Genomic DNA, 16,400 nt, shown 5'->3' with positions numbered 1-16,400 from the left:
GCTTTGTCCTCAGAGGCAGCAAACTGCCTGTAGCTCCTTGTAGATATCAAATTCTTCTTCTGCCTGAAGCAACTTCTCTGGAATTTTTGCCTAATTACCTCCTTTCTTATCAACCTTTAAGACTCTGCTTAGGTGTTATCTCCAAAAGGCCTTCTCTGGAGTACTATCTTACCTCTGTCTACCCTAAAAGCTCTCCCTCTTCTGTTCTTTTATATGTTATGTACATGCTCCTGGCATAACAGTGAACACATTACATATACTGATGTTATCTATTTGTGTGAATGTCTGTAACACCAGACTGAAAATCTGGCAAAGGAAGGGGCATTTTTTATTCAACTTTGGATTTCAAAACAATATCAAATTAAATTCACAAGGTTCTACTGAATATGTCCTATGTATAATGCATGAACTAAATAATAAAGTTAGGGACCAAATCTAATCTAGCTTCCCATTTGAAAGCTAAAATAGTGATACTGTTAAAACAACAAATGAAAGTAATTTGGACAACATCTACATGGCCTAACAGAGGAAAAAAAGCATGGTCTATACTTATATATTTTACACTTGCTTCTTGTCCCCAAGCTAGGTTTTCAGAAGTGGTCATTAATGAAAAACCAACAAACCGTCTTTTTTAGAAAAAAGCAATTTCATTATTTTTAGATGCAGCAATTTCATAGGCTGCATCTGCATTAGATAATTGAGTAAATGCACCACTAAATGCAGTAAGCCCTTGGTACCCAAATATACTGCTGTACGTTTCTGGCTGATACGATTACAGGAATTCCAACATCAATATTTAAAATATGCATGCAGTCATTGAATACAGCAAAATGAAGCACTAGGCGCCTATAGGCAAAATGAAGCATTTTTTGACTCATGAGTGCTGATTATATTACACAAACTACAATAGCTGATCTCCAAAGCATTTATATTTGTAATTATTTTCCATTTTCACTCGCCTGAAAATTTCAATTAAATGAATGCAATATTAACTGTGAATACTCACTCAGTGTGGCAGGGTCTTTTGCTTGTCCCTTCTTCCTGATGGGGTGCAAATTTACAGCTGGCACCTGAAGCACCTGGCTCACTCTGTGGGGCTGATGCAAATAGGCTTTAGCTGCTTGGCCAGCTGACCTCACAGGCACTGGAGACATTTCTGATGACTTGACTGATCTTTTCTCACTTAGATTCTTGGTCACTAATAGAAGAGAGTAAGAAATACATAATTCTGCACTTTTTAAGGCAAGGTTATTACCACTGACAATAGTACACGGCTCATTAAAATCACCTATTTTTAACACAAAAAAGATTAATTTTCCTAACAAAAATTTCATGTATTATGTTATTTCAAAAATTTTGTAGAATTTTACTCCCTAAATTAAGATAACAGACTTAATTAGCTCCATCTGCACCATCATCCTAATGGCCAAGTTAACATCCTCTCATCTATATATATATTTTTTTGACAGATCCTGCCTCAGGTTTATTTCTACAAATAACACAGGATGACACCAGTCCCATGCAGACAATACCCCAGGGGTCACATCAGTCCTTCTGTCTTCGTATTAGCGACAGAAGAGCCTTTGTTGGTGACTAGGCCACCTTTGGGAGCCAGAGCCAGAGTCACAGCTGCATCCCGTGCCCTGATTTCAGCCTTGGCCTCTGGCCAGCGGAGCCCGAGACCCTTGGTGATGTGGGAATGAGCACATTTCCCTGAACCTGGGGTGAGTGATGTAGTCAAGTCAACTGAGCTTGTGGCTGCTGCCCTTCGCAATCTGGGCTTGACCTCCTTGGGCTTTATAAAAGCCTATATAGCCTTGGCAGGTACACTCATGGCCTTGGTGTTTTTGGCCAGCATCTTCCTCAGGTACTTCTTGTCATGCCTCTTGGCAAACCTAATGTTCCTCAGGAACTTGGAGTCCACCCCCTTCAGAGATTCAAAGCTTTGTGATCAGGGTTTCTTGATGCCATTTCTGTGCCATGTATGGGATCTGCTGTTCATGGTGTGGTTCCTGAAATTGGCCATGTGTGCACCAAAGCCCCAAAGCACTTGGAACCCAAAGAGCTAGCATCTTCTCATTTATACTACTGAAATACTCCCCTCACTGTATCAATTCTAGCATGCCTTCAAGTCATTCTCCATACAAGAGTGCAATGACTCTTCCATCATGAAAATCTGATCACGCCATTTTCTTTCTAAAATTTATTTTATTTATTTATTTATTTATTTATTTATTTTTTTTGCGGTACGTGGGCCTCTCACCGCCGTGGCCTCTCCCATCGCGGAGCACAGGCTCCGGACGCGCAGGCCCAGCGGCCATGGCTCACGGGCCCAGCCGCTCCACGGCATGTGGGATCCCTCCGGACCGGGGCACGAACCCGCGTCCCCCGCACCGACAGGCGGACGCTCAACCACTGCGCCACCAGGGAAGCCCTATTTTATTTATTTTTGGCCACGCTGGGTATTCATTGCTGCACGCGGGCTTTCTCTAGTTGCGGCAAGCTGGGGGGACTACTGTTCGTGGCAGTGCATGGGCTTCTCACTGCGGTGGCTTCTCTTGTTGCAGAGCATGGGCTCTAGGCACGTGGGCTTCAGTGGTTGTGGTGTGCAGGCTCAGGAGTTGTGGCTTGAGGGCTCTAGAGTACAGGCTCAGTAGTTGTGGCGCATGTGCTTAGCTGTTCTGCGGCAAGTGGGATCTTCCTGGACCAGGGCTTGAACCCGTGTCCCCTGCATTGACAGGTGGATTCTTAACCACTGTGCCACCAGGGAAGCCCTATCGTGCCACTTTCCTTCTCCAAATGCCCTACACAAACTTTTAGATGACTTGCCACTGCTCTCAGGATAAAGACACAAATCCCTAAAACAAGGTCTATTAGACCCTGCATGATCCAGCTTCCCTAATAACCCACACTCTGCAGCTACTAGATTAGATCCCGTTTTATGTTCTCAAGGCATCCTGTATCCTTCCTTCACAGCACTGATAACTGTTAACGATACAATTGTCTGTGAGATTAATCAATTAATGTCTCTTCCACCCACAAGGCTATAACTAACATGATTGTAAGGACTGTTTACTTTGTTCACTACTATATCCCTGTGTGTCCAGTGATGGATAGAAAACAGAGGCTTAACAGGTAGTTGTTGAATAAGTAAGTGAAACTATTTCAACAGCTATACATAGGAATACCAGAGATATTTATAAGTAGATGGTTACTATACTTGAAGATGAACATCAGAATTAAAAACTGAGAACTCTTGGGCTTTCCTGGTGGCGCAGTGGTTGGGAGTCTGCCTGCCAATGCAGGGGACACGGGTTCGTGACCCGGTCCGGGAGGATCCCACATGCCATAGAGCGGCTGGGCCCGTGAGCCATGGCCGCTGGGCCTGTGCGTCCGGGGCCTGTGCTCCACAACGGGAGAGGCCACGCCAGTGAGAGGCCCGTGTACCACAAAAAAAACAAAAAACTAAGAACTCTGACTTAAGAAACAAAAAGCTGCCTCCTCTGTATAAAATCAATACTGTAGTCCAAAGAAAAAACTTCTTCCTTCAGGTAGTATTTTTAGTACTTTTAATTCTTCAGGCAGTTATTCAGGGTGGTTTTAATGCATGTCCAACCTCAATACTCCATGATATTTTTGTTTTTTTGCGGTATGTGGGCCTCTCACCGTTGTGGCCTCTCCCATTGCGGAGAACAGGCTCCGGAAGCGCAGGCTCAGCGGCCATGGCTCACGGGCCTAGCCGCTCCGCGGCATGTGGGATCTTCCCGGACCGGGGCACGAACCCGCGCCCCCTGCATTGGCAGGCGGACTCTCAACCACCGCGCCACCAGGGAAGCCCAATATTTTTGTTTTAAACACCAAGATAAAAGTGTTTAACCTGTCCCAGCACAGCTACAATAGTTAGCTACTATGCTTTTATTATCAGAACCTAGAGAATATTTTGGGTGATAAGAATACCTCAAAAAGTCAAAGCAAAGTGCTCCTGGGGGATAATAGGCAGTAGCGCATCAACTGACTAAATCCAAGATGTTACCAACTTTTGGTTAGAGCCACGAAACATTTTCCCCCCAACACTATCAATTCCGTATTGACATCTTATTTTAACAGTTGCCATAGTACAAAGAAAAAAATCAAGAGACTACTTTGATTATAAAAAAAGAGGTCACAGGTGAGTGCCAAAACTCACACATATATACTTATTATGAAGAACCAAATTCTATAATGTTTGGCAATCAACTATTATTTGGGTCTGGAATTTATTTAAACATTTAAAAATCAATCATGCAATAAAAATCAAAGACTCTCAAACTAAAATAAAGCAACATGAATTGAATTAAATTTTCACAAAACAGTTTAACTTTCAGTTTAAGAAAGACCCACAGGTTTTCTCATTTTAAATCAGTATTAAAATCAATGGTAGTGAGACACCATTTAGTGTTATGAGAAAAGAAGTAGATAAGTCTAAGGTGGGTGTGAGAGGAGAAAGGTATCGCAGGTGTGTGTGAATGCGTGGTAGGGGGAGGAGAGAGAGAACGCAGAGGCTGGTATGTGGGATCTTTCTAGGAGTCAAAAAAGTTTTTTTAATTAGTTAGTTATTTGGCTGCGCCGGGTCTTAGTTGCAGCACACGGGATCTTCGTTGTCGTGTGTAGGATCTTTGTGCAGGATCTTCATTGTGGCATTAGTTGCGGCATGCATGTGGGATCTACTTCCCTAACCAGGGATTGAACCCAGGCCCCTGGCATTGGGAGCACCGAGTCTTAACCACTGGACCATCAAGGAAGTCCCTAGGCCTCAAAATTTTAACAATGAGCAAAGCATAAAAAAGGTTTCTATGCTTCTAAATATTCCAAATCATATTTGAACAAATAAAAGCAGATAGTGAAAACAAAAGATAAAATAAACAACCTTCGGGCTTCCCTGGTGGCGCAGTGGTTGAGAGTCCACCTGCCGATGCAGGGGACGCGGGTTCGTGTCCCGGTCTGGGAAGATCCCACATGCTGCGGAGCGGCTGGGCCCGTGAGCCATGGCCGTTGAGCCTGCGCGTCCGGAGCCTGTGCTCCGCAACGGGAGAGGCCACAACAGTGGGAGAGGCCACAACAGTGAGAGGCCCGCGTACCGCAACAAGAAAAAAACAAAAAAACAACCCCAACCTTTTATCAGACAAAAGCAGGAATAATAAATTGCATCCAGTAACCATAAGATGATGAAGTCTATACTGCATTACTTGGGAAAAAATAATTTTGATGATCATTCAAAGCAGCGTCAGAGATATTTAATAAGTGTGTATATGGCTTTGAACTTTAAAACATGAATAAAATTTGAAGATTCTATATACTTTTTCAGTCTTTACTTTTGACATTTACCATTTTCTCATAGCAGACACTTCTTGATATCCCACCAGGTGGTAAGAAATTTTTCCAGATACTTTCCAAGTTTATATACATTTATTATTTTTAACAGCCATATATCATTCTTCGTATTGATAAGGAAGCAGTGTACTTAACTATTCTCTAGTGTTTTGATATCTGTGTGAGTTCTTTCTCCATTGTAATACATGCTGCACAATCCCAATACTGGACACCTCACAGACTGCTGTGAGGAGGAGTAAATGGCAAGGTTTATAAAAGTGTTTAGCATGGTTGCTGGCATATAGAGAGCGCTCAGTAATTGTTAGCTTTCATTATTTTACTTCTTTCTCTTAATTTAATAGGTTTGATGTAGAAAGAATCTGAGATAAAACATAGTACCAATAGTTGCTTGAGTTTTACATTTAGGAAAACAAGAGATCTAAGATGAAGAGAAACTTGTTCAAATGGTAATAAATGAGACCCAAACTCTGTCTCCATCCTTTAGTAGGTGTTCTTTTCATCACAACCCATTCATTTTTCTATTGGTAAAAGTGTTCAAGATACTGTTTTTATAACAACACTTACTGAATGGCTCATTACCCTACATTTTAAAATTCACTGTGAATCTGAATTTTAAAATCAATACTTGGTTGTATTTCCATTTTATCTTTTCTACTCTATTGACATACTTTTTCGATCACTATGTAAATACTATATCATTTATCAATTTCAGGGTCAACCCATGATAATTACAATTTCCCCCTATCAATTAGGAACACAGAAATAGAAAAACTGAACCTTCCCCCTCATATATTCTGTCAACATTTAATCAAGCTCTATACATCATACTGGGATTTTTACTGGTGTAATATTTAATCATATATATAGATAGATAATACTCACTTATAATGGAAGTACAACCATCTTTATTTTGTTGTTATAACAAACACAATATATTTTACCATCTTTGATCTCTGCTCTTACAACTCATGATTTCCTTGACCCAGAGACACATACATTCTATTGTTTGTACTTAATTAAAAAAAAAAAAACAGTATTGAGAATAGGCTCTATTTTGTTCATCATATTTTCTATTTATAAATATTAGAATATATCTAATTTTTCTTGTTTTACTTTATTTACTGATGCCTATAATACACCTATTATCTCTAACAGTATATTAATTAAATTTATTGTATTTTTTCAGTTGGTAAATGATATTATCTGTAAAATTTTTAGGAAAGAGAAATTTTTTCACTTATTTTACTCTTCATTTAGGGATGAAGATCAGAACATTCTCAAAGAGAAGGGCTCCTCTATAATGTTTCACTTTTTTAAGAAGACTTTAAAATGCTTTTTAAAGAACTATATCACTCCATTTCTTGCACAGAGTAATCATCAGGAATGGATGAGAATTCAGTATCTGATTAACATTATCACATGATGCTTGAGGTATGTCAGTAAACTTTTGTGACTGAAAGTTAATTTTCTTGGGACTTCAGGATAATACTAGAGCAACAAATTTCTATTTTGTTGTGCTGTTTAGTGTCACGTAAGTGAAAACTTATACTTACAGGTACCATATGCAGGCTCCCATTGCAATGACATCATCTGGAACTTCTCCTCATCTGTTTCTACATCCAGACTGGAAAGATACTGCTTCACTTTCCTTGCCATTTGGGCATCTTCGTACAGCTTCTTAGCATTAAGCAGAGAGCTACGGCGTGCCTTTTTTTTGTGAGCACCTCCCTGAACATCCAGCATGTTTGAATTTGTGCTGCCTTGACTCAGTGACCTGTAAGAAGATGGAGATCACAATAAGGGGCTGTAAAGATGAGAATTAAGTATGGCAGATTGAAAATTAAAAGAATTCTGTTCTGTTAATGCAACTGCATGCTGATGCAAATGAGTTAAAAGATGAAGAGCATTAATGCAAAGTAATATGGTACATATGGCAATGTTCTGAGTTTTCAGATTCAGCAAAGTTCAGAATTCTAAAGAATAAGTTAACAATTCCCCCCAAAGCAACAAATTCCATCAGACCTGTGTTTGGTGCCTTTGCAACCCATGGCACAACTGTGACAAGTATAAGCATTCCTTTGGCCCTATGGCCATCCACACTCTGAAGATATGGCAAGAGCCTAGTTCAGGACAAGTCCACCCTGAGCCAGATCTCTGCACCAGGATTCTTCAGCAGGGGAGTTTCTAGAGCAGCTTTGCTTGTACGTGCTGCTTTGGACATGCTATCGCCATCACCATTCTTGTGTATAGCTGGCCCACTCCAATCATGCTCACCAATTTTACCAGTAACCAGATTTTGACCAAAATTCAAATAGAACAACCAGTAAGAAAAATAACACCAGTTATACTCAATTCAATATAGTCAGAGATCAGAAATGCAATAAAAAGCTACTCATTGCTTCTACTCACATATGAAATGGTTGGGCAATATGTGGCTTCTGGACTGGGGATATGGGATCTTTCTTTTGCAATGCCTCTAAATGTGATGAAACTACAAGCTGGGTAGGAATAAGTACAATTGAAACAAGCTATAGCTTCACATCCAACTGTACTCTTTTTGGCAGACTTCTTTCTACAATAACCACATCCAGAACCACTGGAAAACAGGAACTGCAATGCTATTTGTCCTTTGTAACAAGGATAGCAAACACAAGGTTCTAGACAATTTTTATTTTAAAGGCAGTTGCCAATTCTAAAATAATAAGGATATCTATGGGTCTTCTAAGTTAGCCTCCCAATTACCCAAAGATATTCTAAATACACATACCATAACCATACAACAATTTGTTTTTTTCCGTGCTCACATTTAAAACAGACAACTAAAATCCTAATGTTTTCATTATAAATTAAGTGAAATAAAGTTGTAAAAAATGTTACTTTTCTTCTGTAATTTTAAGATCTTTAAAAGAGTGTGTCTTACATTTGATGGCAACTTTCAATTGCTACTGGTCAGGCAGAAACTGTGATGTGGTTGTTGCTACTTACATATGCAGAAACTCCTAAACTTTCAGAGTGGTTTGGAAAAAATCCAACCACTAATTCACTAATTCATTAGTGAATTACTCCCTTAACCTCCAGGAACCAAATGATTATAAGGATGTAGTGAATCTAACAAGTTCAACAACATTCCCAAAGCAGGTGTCAAAAGGATGTTAGCCCTAAATATCTGCAAAGCCAACCTAAGAGCCCAGCACCAGCAGCTTTTTGTTCTTTTATGGCTTGTTTTAAGAAGTGTGGCATTACCAACATATTTGACGGCACAAAAGGCAATACCGTGTGAGGAAAAAAAAAACCCAGAAACTAATAACTCTAAAAGTGATTCAGAAAATTCATATTCTAAATACGAAGAAGTTTTAGAAAGACCTAAACCAATTTATATTTTATATTTTCCTTTTTATGAATGCAAAAAGGTGTTATGTGATAAAAAAAACACATACCTAAGTTTATATAAGAGCTCTTTTAACAAGTATAAAGTTAAAAAAATTCTCAGTGTTAAGAAGGTACTGCAGTGACTTTTCTTCGTGGTACATAAAACAACAGTGGTCCCAACAACTGATGATGTCTCAGATTCAAAGAAATGTAGTAAAATCAAGTCCCAACATTTAGGAGCAAATTTGAATACAAGTATTTAATAATTTTATGTAAGTTGATATAAAAAAGTGTCCAGAAATCTAGGATACATAAAAATTTTAATAAGTGAAAATCTCATGATAAATGACAATGTCTTCTAAGCTACTTTCAAAATGCTTTGATGTAAAAACAAAAATATCTAGTGCCTGCAAACATCATACAAAGCAACCCTAAAGCTGAATAAATAGTGAAGGTGTTACATAAGTCATTCAAACACCCCCAAATCCCCACTAAGATATACTGTTCAAGTATTCTTCTTCATAACAGTAACGTTAGGAATCAATTTCTATCTTCAATGAGAAGAACCAGAAAAGACCAAGACATAAATGTAAAGTATAGAAGAAAACACAGGAGAAACACAGAGAAGGAAGAAAGCAGAAGAAAATTCAAGTTCACCAAGCTTCAACAGAAAACAAAAGACCACAAATAAGACAAGACTCAAAGTAAGTGGCTCACAAAGAATCCTTCTTATATGTAATATAAAAGCATCTAACTTCATGATTCACTATAATCTTAAAAGAGCAAAATTCTTTTTTGCTCATCCACAAAACCCATCTTTTTCTTCAACTAAAAATGAAAGGATCAGATAGATGATTTATAAGATCCCAAACATTCTATGATTCTACGTGGATACTTAGCTATCTATTACAGATCGGTAAGCAGAGATCTGAACCTACTTGACAACAAAAGGTGTTGTTAGGTCTGATTCTATTTCAGTTTTAAGAGAGATAAGGGAGTCTTTAATTAAAAGTGGTAGGAATTTAAAACTCAATGCTGTATGTCTCATGGTATTAGTGGATCTGAACAATTAAAAGCATCCTCTATTTCAATTATTTACTAACTCAATATTACAGTATACTTTGGATAAAGGCTGCACCCTTTCGGAAAACTGATAAAAAAATGTAACCTTTATAAACAACCTTTTACCCATTTTAATACACTTAAACATTTATTTTTATAAAATATGGCATGTGAATAAAAGAAAATAGTGTGGACTCTGGAATCAGACTACCACCATTAGTGAATCAGAATCCACCATTAGTGAGCTCTAGGAATTTGGACAACTCTATCTTCCCCATCTGTACCATAGGAATAACATTATCTATTTCACAGAGTGGCTGGAGAATTAAATAATTCATATAAAGTGCACAGAGAAGTATATGGCACATAGGAAGCACACAACAAATATATGCTATCATCATCATTATCTAACTGACCCTGCTAAATAAAATCTAAAAGGTACTTATGGGACGTCAACAATGGAAAAGTAAAGGGAAAAAAAGCTAGTTCTAACACTATTTTAACCTTGTTAGCAAAAGGCATTTATTTGTCAGGAATGTAGGTTGACAGGGTTAATACAACACATGCTATTTTACGTGCGTGCATTAATGAAAAGGATGCAGTATATGTTAACAGTTGCACAACCTTCATTCCAGTTGCATTCATCTCTACACTTACCCCAGACTCCGCCACCTCTTCTTCCTGTAAGCAAGAGCCACAAACATTGAAGCACGTGTTTGAATAGGAAAGCACAGAAAAAAGACAACAGTCGTGAGTCAGAGAAACTATGGAGACAGAACAGAAAAATTTTACTAGAAAAAAAAGGTAGCTTAACAGTAAAATGACTTTAATGGAATACAAGGGGGTAAAATGAATTATGATATGTACTGAAGGCCAAAAAACTCCACACTATTTAAAAGTATGCTTTTAGACCAATTATATTTTTAATACCTAATTCATTTAGAGGCTTATGTTAATAAGAAGCTTAAGGGAAAACATTTACTAACTATGAATTTTGAATTCAAAGTTTTCAGGGAAATTTTAAATTAAGGAATATGATCTTTTCAACATTTTTTTTTTAAAAAGGATTTTTGAGCCATACATTTAAGCGAGGATGAAATTACAAGAAACAAAGATTTATAATTTCATTTTTAAGTGCAGAAATTCTCTTACAATGTGCATTAACAAGAAATTTTGAGCAGCAAATCCAACTTAAAATGTAAGTATAAATGTATCATCAAAATCTTTATGATCCTGTATCTCCTTACACTACAATTGGGCTGAATCAAGATTCTTTTTAAAATTTTTATTCTCATTTATTTTTTTGCCCCTTCCCCCCAATCCTGACTGGTCTCATTATATCTCTGGCTTGTATCCAATAAGCTCCAGTTCTGGCCAGCCCAAAATTCTGTTTTTCAGTTAGCACACTGACTACTGTTAAAATAAAAGGGGTACTTTGTCTACACAAGATATTATATACCACCAAACTGGACAATTACTTGCTTAAAGAAAGCTAGTACATTTCAGTACTAGCTGACAAATACAACTGATTCAGGAAAACTTCAGTCTAATCTAATTATGTTTTATTTTTTCCTATATTGCATTCTACTCTAGCCTAGGCCATTCCCAAGGAAACAGCCAAGTTTACTGACTTCATCCTCAGTTTCTTCCTCCTTTGCTCATTTCTGAGGCATTGTACTTAAAATATTATCAACTGGTCTAGCAGGCTCACAAAGTCATTATCATCTTGAGGAACGAGGGTGCTAAAATACATGAGTAGATGGATGTCTGTGTAAGACAACAGGGCGTGGTGGGGCCACTGTACAGGGACATATAACAAAAACAAAAACTTAAAAACAAAGAAACAAATCCTCCAGGTCTGCTTTGGTCCCTGGTTCTTACTGTCTTCTGCTTCTACACTGCGGAGCAATGACACCCCTCATTACATGTAGTGATTCTCAGGAACAGAAATGGGATGGGTTGGGAAGAGGAGATATGATATACCCCTTCCTCCACACTTTGAGAATTTCTACACTAGAGCAACGATCAGGTCAACTACTTATAAAAACAAAGACTCCTGAACAGTGATTTAGACAAAACAAAACAAAAATAAAAAAAACAATCCTGACACACATTGATTCTGTTTGGTTACAAAAACTCCCATCTCTAACTCTTAAAAAACCAAGTATTTTTGTTTCCTTAGTAGGCTATATTTCTTTCAAGCCACAAGAATTGTGTCTGCCTCGGTAAACATTTCATTTTTAAAGCTCTTAGGTACTGAAGCTATACACAAAGGCCCAGAAGAAAATCAGACCAAAAATGAAAACCCTAATATCTTTTTACCCTAAAAATTACAGAAATTACTGGGAACAGCTTGACAACATACTTTATGTTTTATATAATTTGAGGAGACATTTGTTATTACATTAAAAATGAATTTTAAAAAGCATTCTTAGAAGATCAGGTTAATATTGAATGCAATTTTTATTTTTATTTCATTTTTATTAAAGATGGAGCATCATTAAATTGGCACTTTCTAAACTGCGTTAAAGAATTTACATACAAATAAACAGCAGTACCATGACTTGAAACCAAGGAATGTATTTTAGAAGAATAAAGTAGAACTTAGGCAGAAATAGAACTTTAAAAATATTCAATAAAAAGACATATTCAGTAAAAATAAAAGACTAATACTTCATACATTTGGTTAGAAACCAGATGAAAGCATCTGACCTGTGTGATAACTTCAGTAAAGATCAGCAACTTACTTACATTTAAGTTAGATGACATTTTAATTAACAATAACAATACAGAACTATCTATGTACTCAAAAAAGTAATAGAGAACTAGGGTTCAAATCTCAGCAATTTATGTAATCCTGGACACATACCAAACTGCTCTGAGCTTCAGTTTCTTCATATGTAAAAGGCAGGCCAATACTACTACCAACCTTTAAAGGTTATAGTGACAAACTATTACTTGAGAGGGACATCTGTAAAGCACTTAGTACACTGTGTAACAAATGGCAGATGGTCAATAAATGAAAAATATTATATCATGCTCAGTGCCACTCTGTAACACTTACACACTTCAATGACATACCTCTGTCGGAACATCATAGCTGGGTCCATGTTAGCAGAAGTCATTCGAACAACTTGACGAATTTCCTTGGCAATCATTCTGAGCTTCTCAAAATTTACTAAACCATCTACTTTGGAATCATTTCCTATAGAATAAAAGTAACTTTTTTTAACTTCCAAAATTAAAATATCTAAATAAAGGTAGCAGAAGTTATCATTGTTGGAGGCACAAATCAGAACCTTCTTTATCAAACTGTCACTTTTGTTTTCAAGAACTGATAAACCCATAGATGGTTTAATCCTGCTCCCAGGGAATGAGCTAATGGGAGAAATTCTATTCCTACGAAAGTAATGATTATGATTACTGGAAAGTGAGAAACTGTGCATAGCTTCTAAAAGCCATTTCATTATGCTGTAGGCACACCTAGTAAAAAACACAGCTCCTCAAATCTAATTCTCCAGATGCTCAGCCCGCTCTTAGGCAAGTACGTGCATGTGTTTTTTTGGGCAGCAGAGTAGAGCACTTGAAAACTTAGGTTTTAGCCAGAGGTCATAAACAGTGACCTTTGGCTTAACTAATCTAGTAAGGTTTCTATGATTTACAGTAATTAAATAAATTGTAAAATGAGTTGTCAACACTTAAGAAGTGGAAGACATCCCAAGAAAACAAGAATTTCTGACTTCTCTCGAAGAAAAAAAGCGGGGTGGGTAGGTGGGGGATTAAATAATAAGTATTGATAGGTCTGTTTTCCAAGTGGTAATAATTAGTTAAAATTAAGAGGTGGCTGGCTCGTAGGGGTAGACATCTTCTAGTCTGCCATGCATCCTCTCTTCCCCAGGATTTGAATTTACAATCATGACTTTAATCATTAAACACAAATTTGCTTGTTTGTAAGTTCCATGGTTTTTGTTTCTGTTTCACTAAGTAGTTCTCTGAGGAAAAAAATTCATACACCTCTCAAAATGGTCTACTTTTCTTTGACGAGAACAGGAATGAGACCAGACTTAGCCCATATGTTGGCTTACCCAGTTCAAACCACAAGGCAAAAAATTATATGTTCAAAGGGTAATCTGTCTTTTTTTCACACCTGTCTTTAACAGTTGGTGTGACCCTATTTATTTTCCACATAGCCCCTGAGGTATCTGTGGAATTCCAAGTCCCTGAAGCCAAGTTTGAGAACCACATGGGTCTGGAACACATGGTGGGCTCCCTTTTTGTAGTAAATGGCACCTATTCATTGGACATATAAATTGTTCAGGGTCTCAACATGAGTTGAAAACAAAATGATAACCGAAAATACTTTCAAGTCACCTAAACATGTTTTGAGGGAGCATGTCAGAAAAATATACTTGAAGCCTATAATGATATTTTCTTATGAAAAAGGAGTGATAATGAAAGTGGGGGCAGTACAACTAGTTAATTGGCACAACACGTCTGTTAAGAACAGTTAGAAAAGTTGGACAAAAATAGAAAAAAAATGTTTTAAGTCATCAAAAAACTATCAAGGTCGTGAAGATCTGAAGCAATAATGAAGTTCTGTGGCAAGTTTAGCATCTCCCAGTGCTTGACCCAGCATCTGCTGATTTCAGAAAAGGGGATGATGAGCTGAAAAACTGAGTAGTTGCCACCATGACCTTTGAAGTTAGAGAAGAACAACTTAAGTCTAGATAAATCTTCAATGTTTTGGGTTGGGATTTTGAAGGCCTATAATATATCCTCAGACTAAAGATAAACTAAATGTAGACTGGGATAAAAGTTCAGTGTTAAATTATCTCAAAATATGAAAATGGTTTAAGGTTATTTTTGGATTGTTAGCACCCCTAGCTGCCTGGCAGAAGCAAGCTTTAATTCTCTCTGGAGGAATGTAATATTGTCTAAAACTCTAGGTTATTTCTGTAATTTCTTTGTACACAACATCCATTTGGTCAAAAATAACCAGGTACATCAGGAGAAAATTCAACATGATTGAAATGCAAGGAAAAAAAAAATAAAAGACAACAGAAAGACTCATAAAGGATCTAGATTATGGAGTTATTGAAGACAAACATAATAGTAACTGGTAAATATGTGCAAGGTTATAAAAAACAACACTGAGAACTCTGGCAGAGAACATGAAGATAAAAAATGAATTTAAATTGTAAAACTGGAAAAAAAAAAACCCAATAACTGAAATAAGGAATTTGCTGCTGAATTTAACAGTAAATTAGACACAGCTGAAGAAATAATTTAAAAATTGGACATTAAGCTGGGAGAAAATTCCAGAATGAATAAAAATATCCAGGTCAGAGAAAACCAAATGCTGCACTTAGTCACATCACAGCAAAACTAGAGAAAAACAGATAGAGAGAAGAGAAAATTATAAAGCAGCTATGAGAAAAAGGGTTGATTATTGTCAAAGGAACAACAAATAAGACTGACACTTGATTTCTCAACAATAACAATGCAAGCCAGGAGACAGTTTTGTTATCTCAATATGTTGAAAGGGAAGTGCCAACCAAAGTTATGCCTTAAGAATGAATATTAATTAAAGACATTTTTCAAATAAACAAAAAGTAAGAGATTTCATCACCAGTAGACTTGCGTATAAGGGAATAATAATCAGTGTTCTACAGGAGAAAAAAACCCCAACCACGTGAAAACTTTGAAATGCAGGAAAAGTAACAATATCATCATGCAGGTAAAGCTAAATAAATACTGACTTTACTAAACAACAATAGTATAGTGTGGCATTTAAAGGCATGGAAACAACTGTATATGTCGGGAGGTGAGCAAATGGGAATTTAAATGGTCTAACTTCTTGCACTGCCTGACACACAGAAAAGTACTAATGAATATTACGTGAATTAATATCAACAGGTATAAATATATAGGGTTGGCCAAAAAGTTCCTTTGGTTTTTAAGTAAAACTAAAAGACATTTTTCATTTTCACCAAGAACTTTATTGAACAACGTATTCACCTTTTTGTTCCACTACCTTCTGCCATTTTCCAGGTAACTTCATAATTCCATCTTCCCAAAATTTTTTATCTTTTTGAGTAAAGAACTGTTCCAGGTGCCTTTTACAGTCTTCCAGGAAATGGAAATTTTTTCCATTAAGAGAATTTTGTAAAGACCGAAATAAATGGAAATCCGATCTCTGGTGCATATGGCAGATGAATGAGAACTTCCCAGTCAAGCTGTAACAGTTCTTGCTTGGTCATAAAAGAAACATGCGGTCTTCCGTTATCCTGATAGAAGATTATGCATTTTCTGTTGACTAATTCTAAACGCTTTAGGTTGAGTGCTGCTTTCAGTTGGTCTAATTGGGAGCAGTACTTGCTGGACTTAATCATTGGGTTTTCTGCAAGGAGTTCATAATAGAAGACTCACTCCCTTCTAATCCTACCATATACACAACATCCATCACCTTCTTTGGATGAAGACCGGCCTTTGGTGTAGTTGGTTGTTGTTCATTTCGCTTGCCCCACGATCTCTTCTGTTCCACATTACTGTGCAGTATCCACTTTTCATCACCAGTCAAAATTTGTTTTAAAAACGAA

General features: G+C 37.1%; 1 protein-coding gene across 6 annotated transcripts in view; it reads right to left on the bottom strand.

Moving 5' to 3' along the window:
* Positions 1 to 16,400, bottom strand: part of RAPGEF6 (Rap guanine nucleotide exchange factor 6) — a 222,020-nt gene that overhangs the window by 13,303 nt on the left and 192,317 nt on the right. For 4 of the 6 annotated variants that reach the window (XM_007461757.1, XM_007461758.1, XM_007461754.1 and 1 more), the window contains 4 exons: positions 12,883 to 13,006; positions 10,459 to 10,482; positions 6,924 to 7,144; positions 1,007 to 1,198 (listed from right to left, as the gene is read on the bottom strand). In XM_007461757.1, the coding sequence (XP_007461819.1) occupies positions 1,007 to 1,198; positions 6,924 to 7,144; positions 10,459 to 10,482; positions 12,883 to 13,006 (561 nt within the window). The remainder of the gene's footprint in view (positions 1 to 1,006; positions 1,199 to 6,923; positions 7,145 to 10,458; positions 10,483 to 12,882; positions 13,007 to 16,400) is intronic. The other 2 variants (XM_007461756.1, XM_007461755.1) reach the window with 1 other exon arrangement.

The sequence above is a fragment of the Lipotes vexillifer genome, unplaced genomic scaffold (genome assembly GCF_000442215.2).
Source record: "Lipotes vexillifer unplaced genomic scaffold, Lipotes_vexillifer_v1.1 scaffold724, whole genome shotgun sequence".
Classification (NCBI taxonomy): domain Eukaryota; kingdom Metazoa; phylum Chordata; class Mammalia; order Artiodactyla; family Lipotidae; genus Lipotes; species Lipotes vexillifer.
The sequence above is the reverse complement of the archived record's forward strand: the minus strand, read 5'-3'. Positions and strand labels throughout refer to the sequence as shown.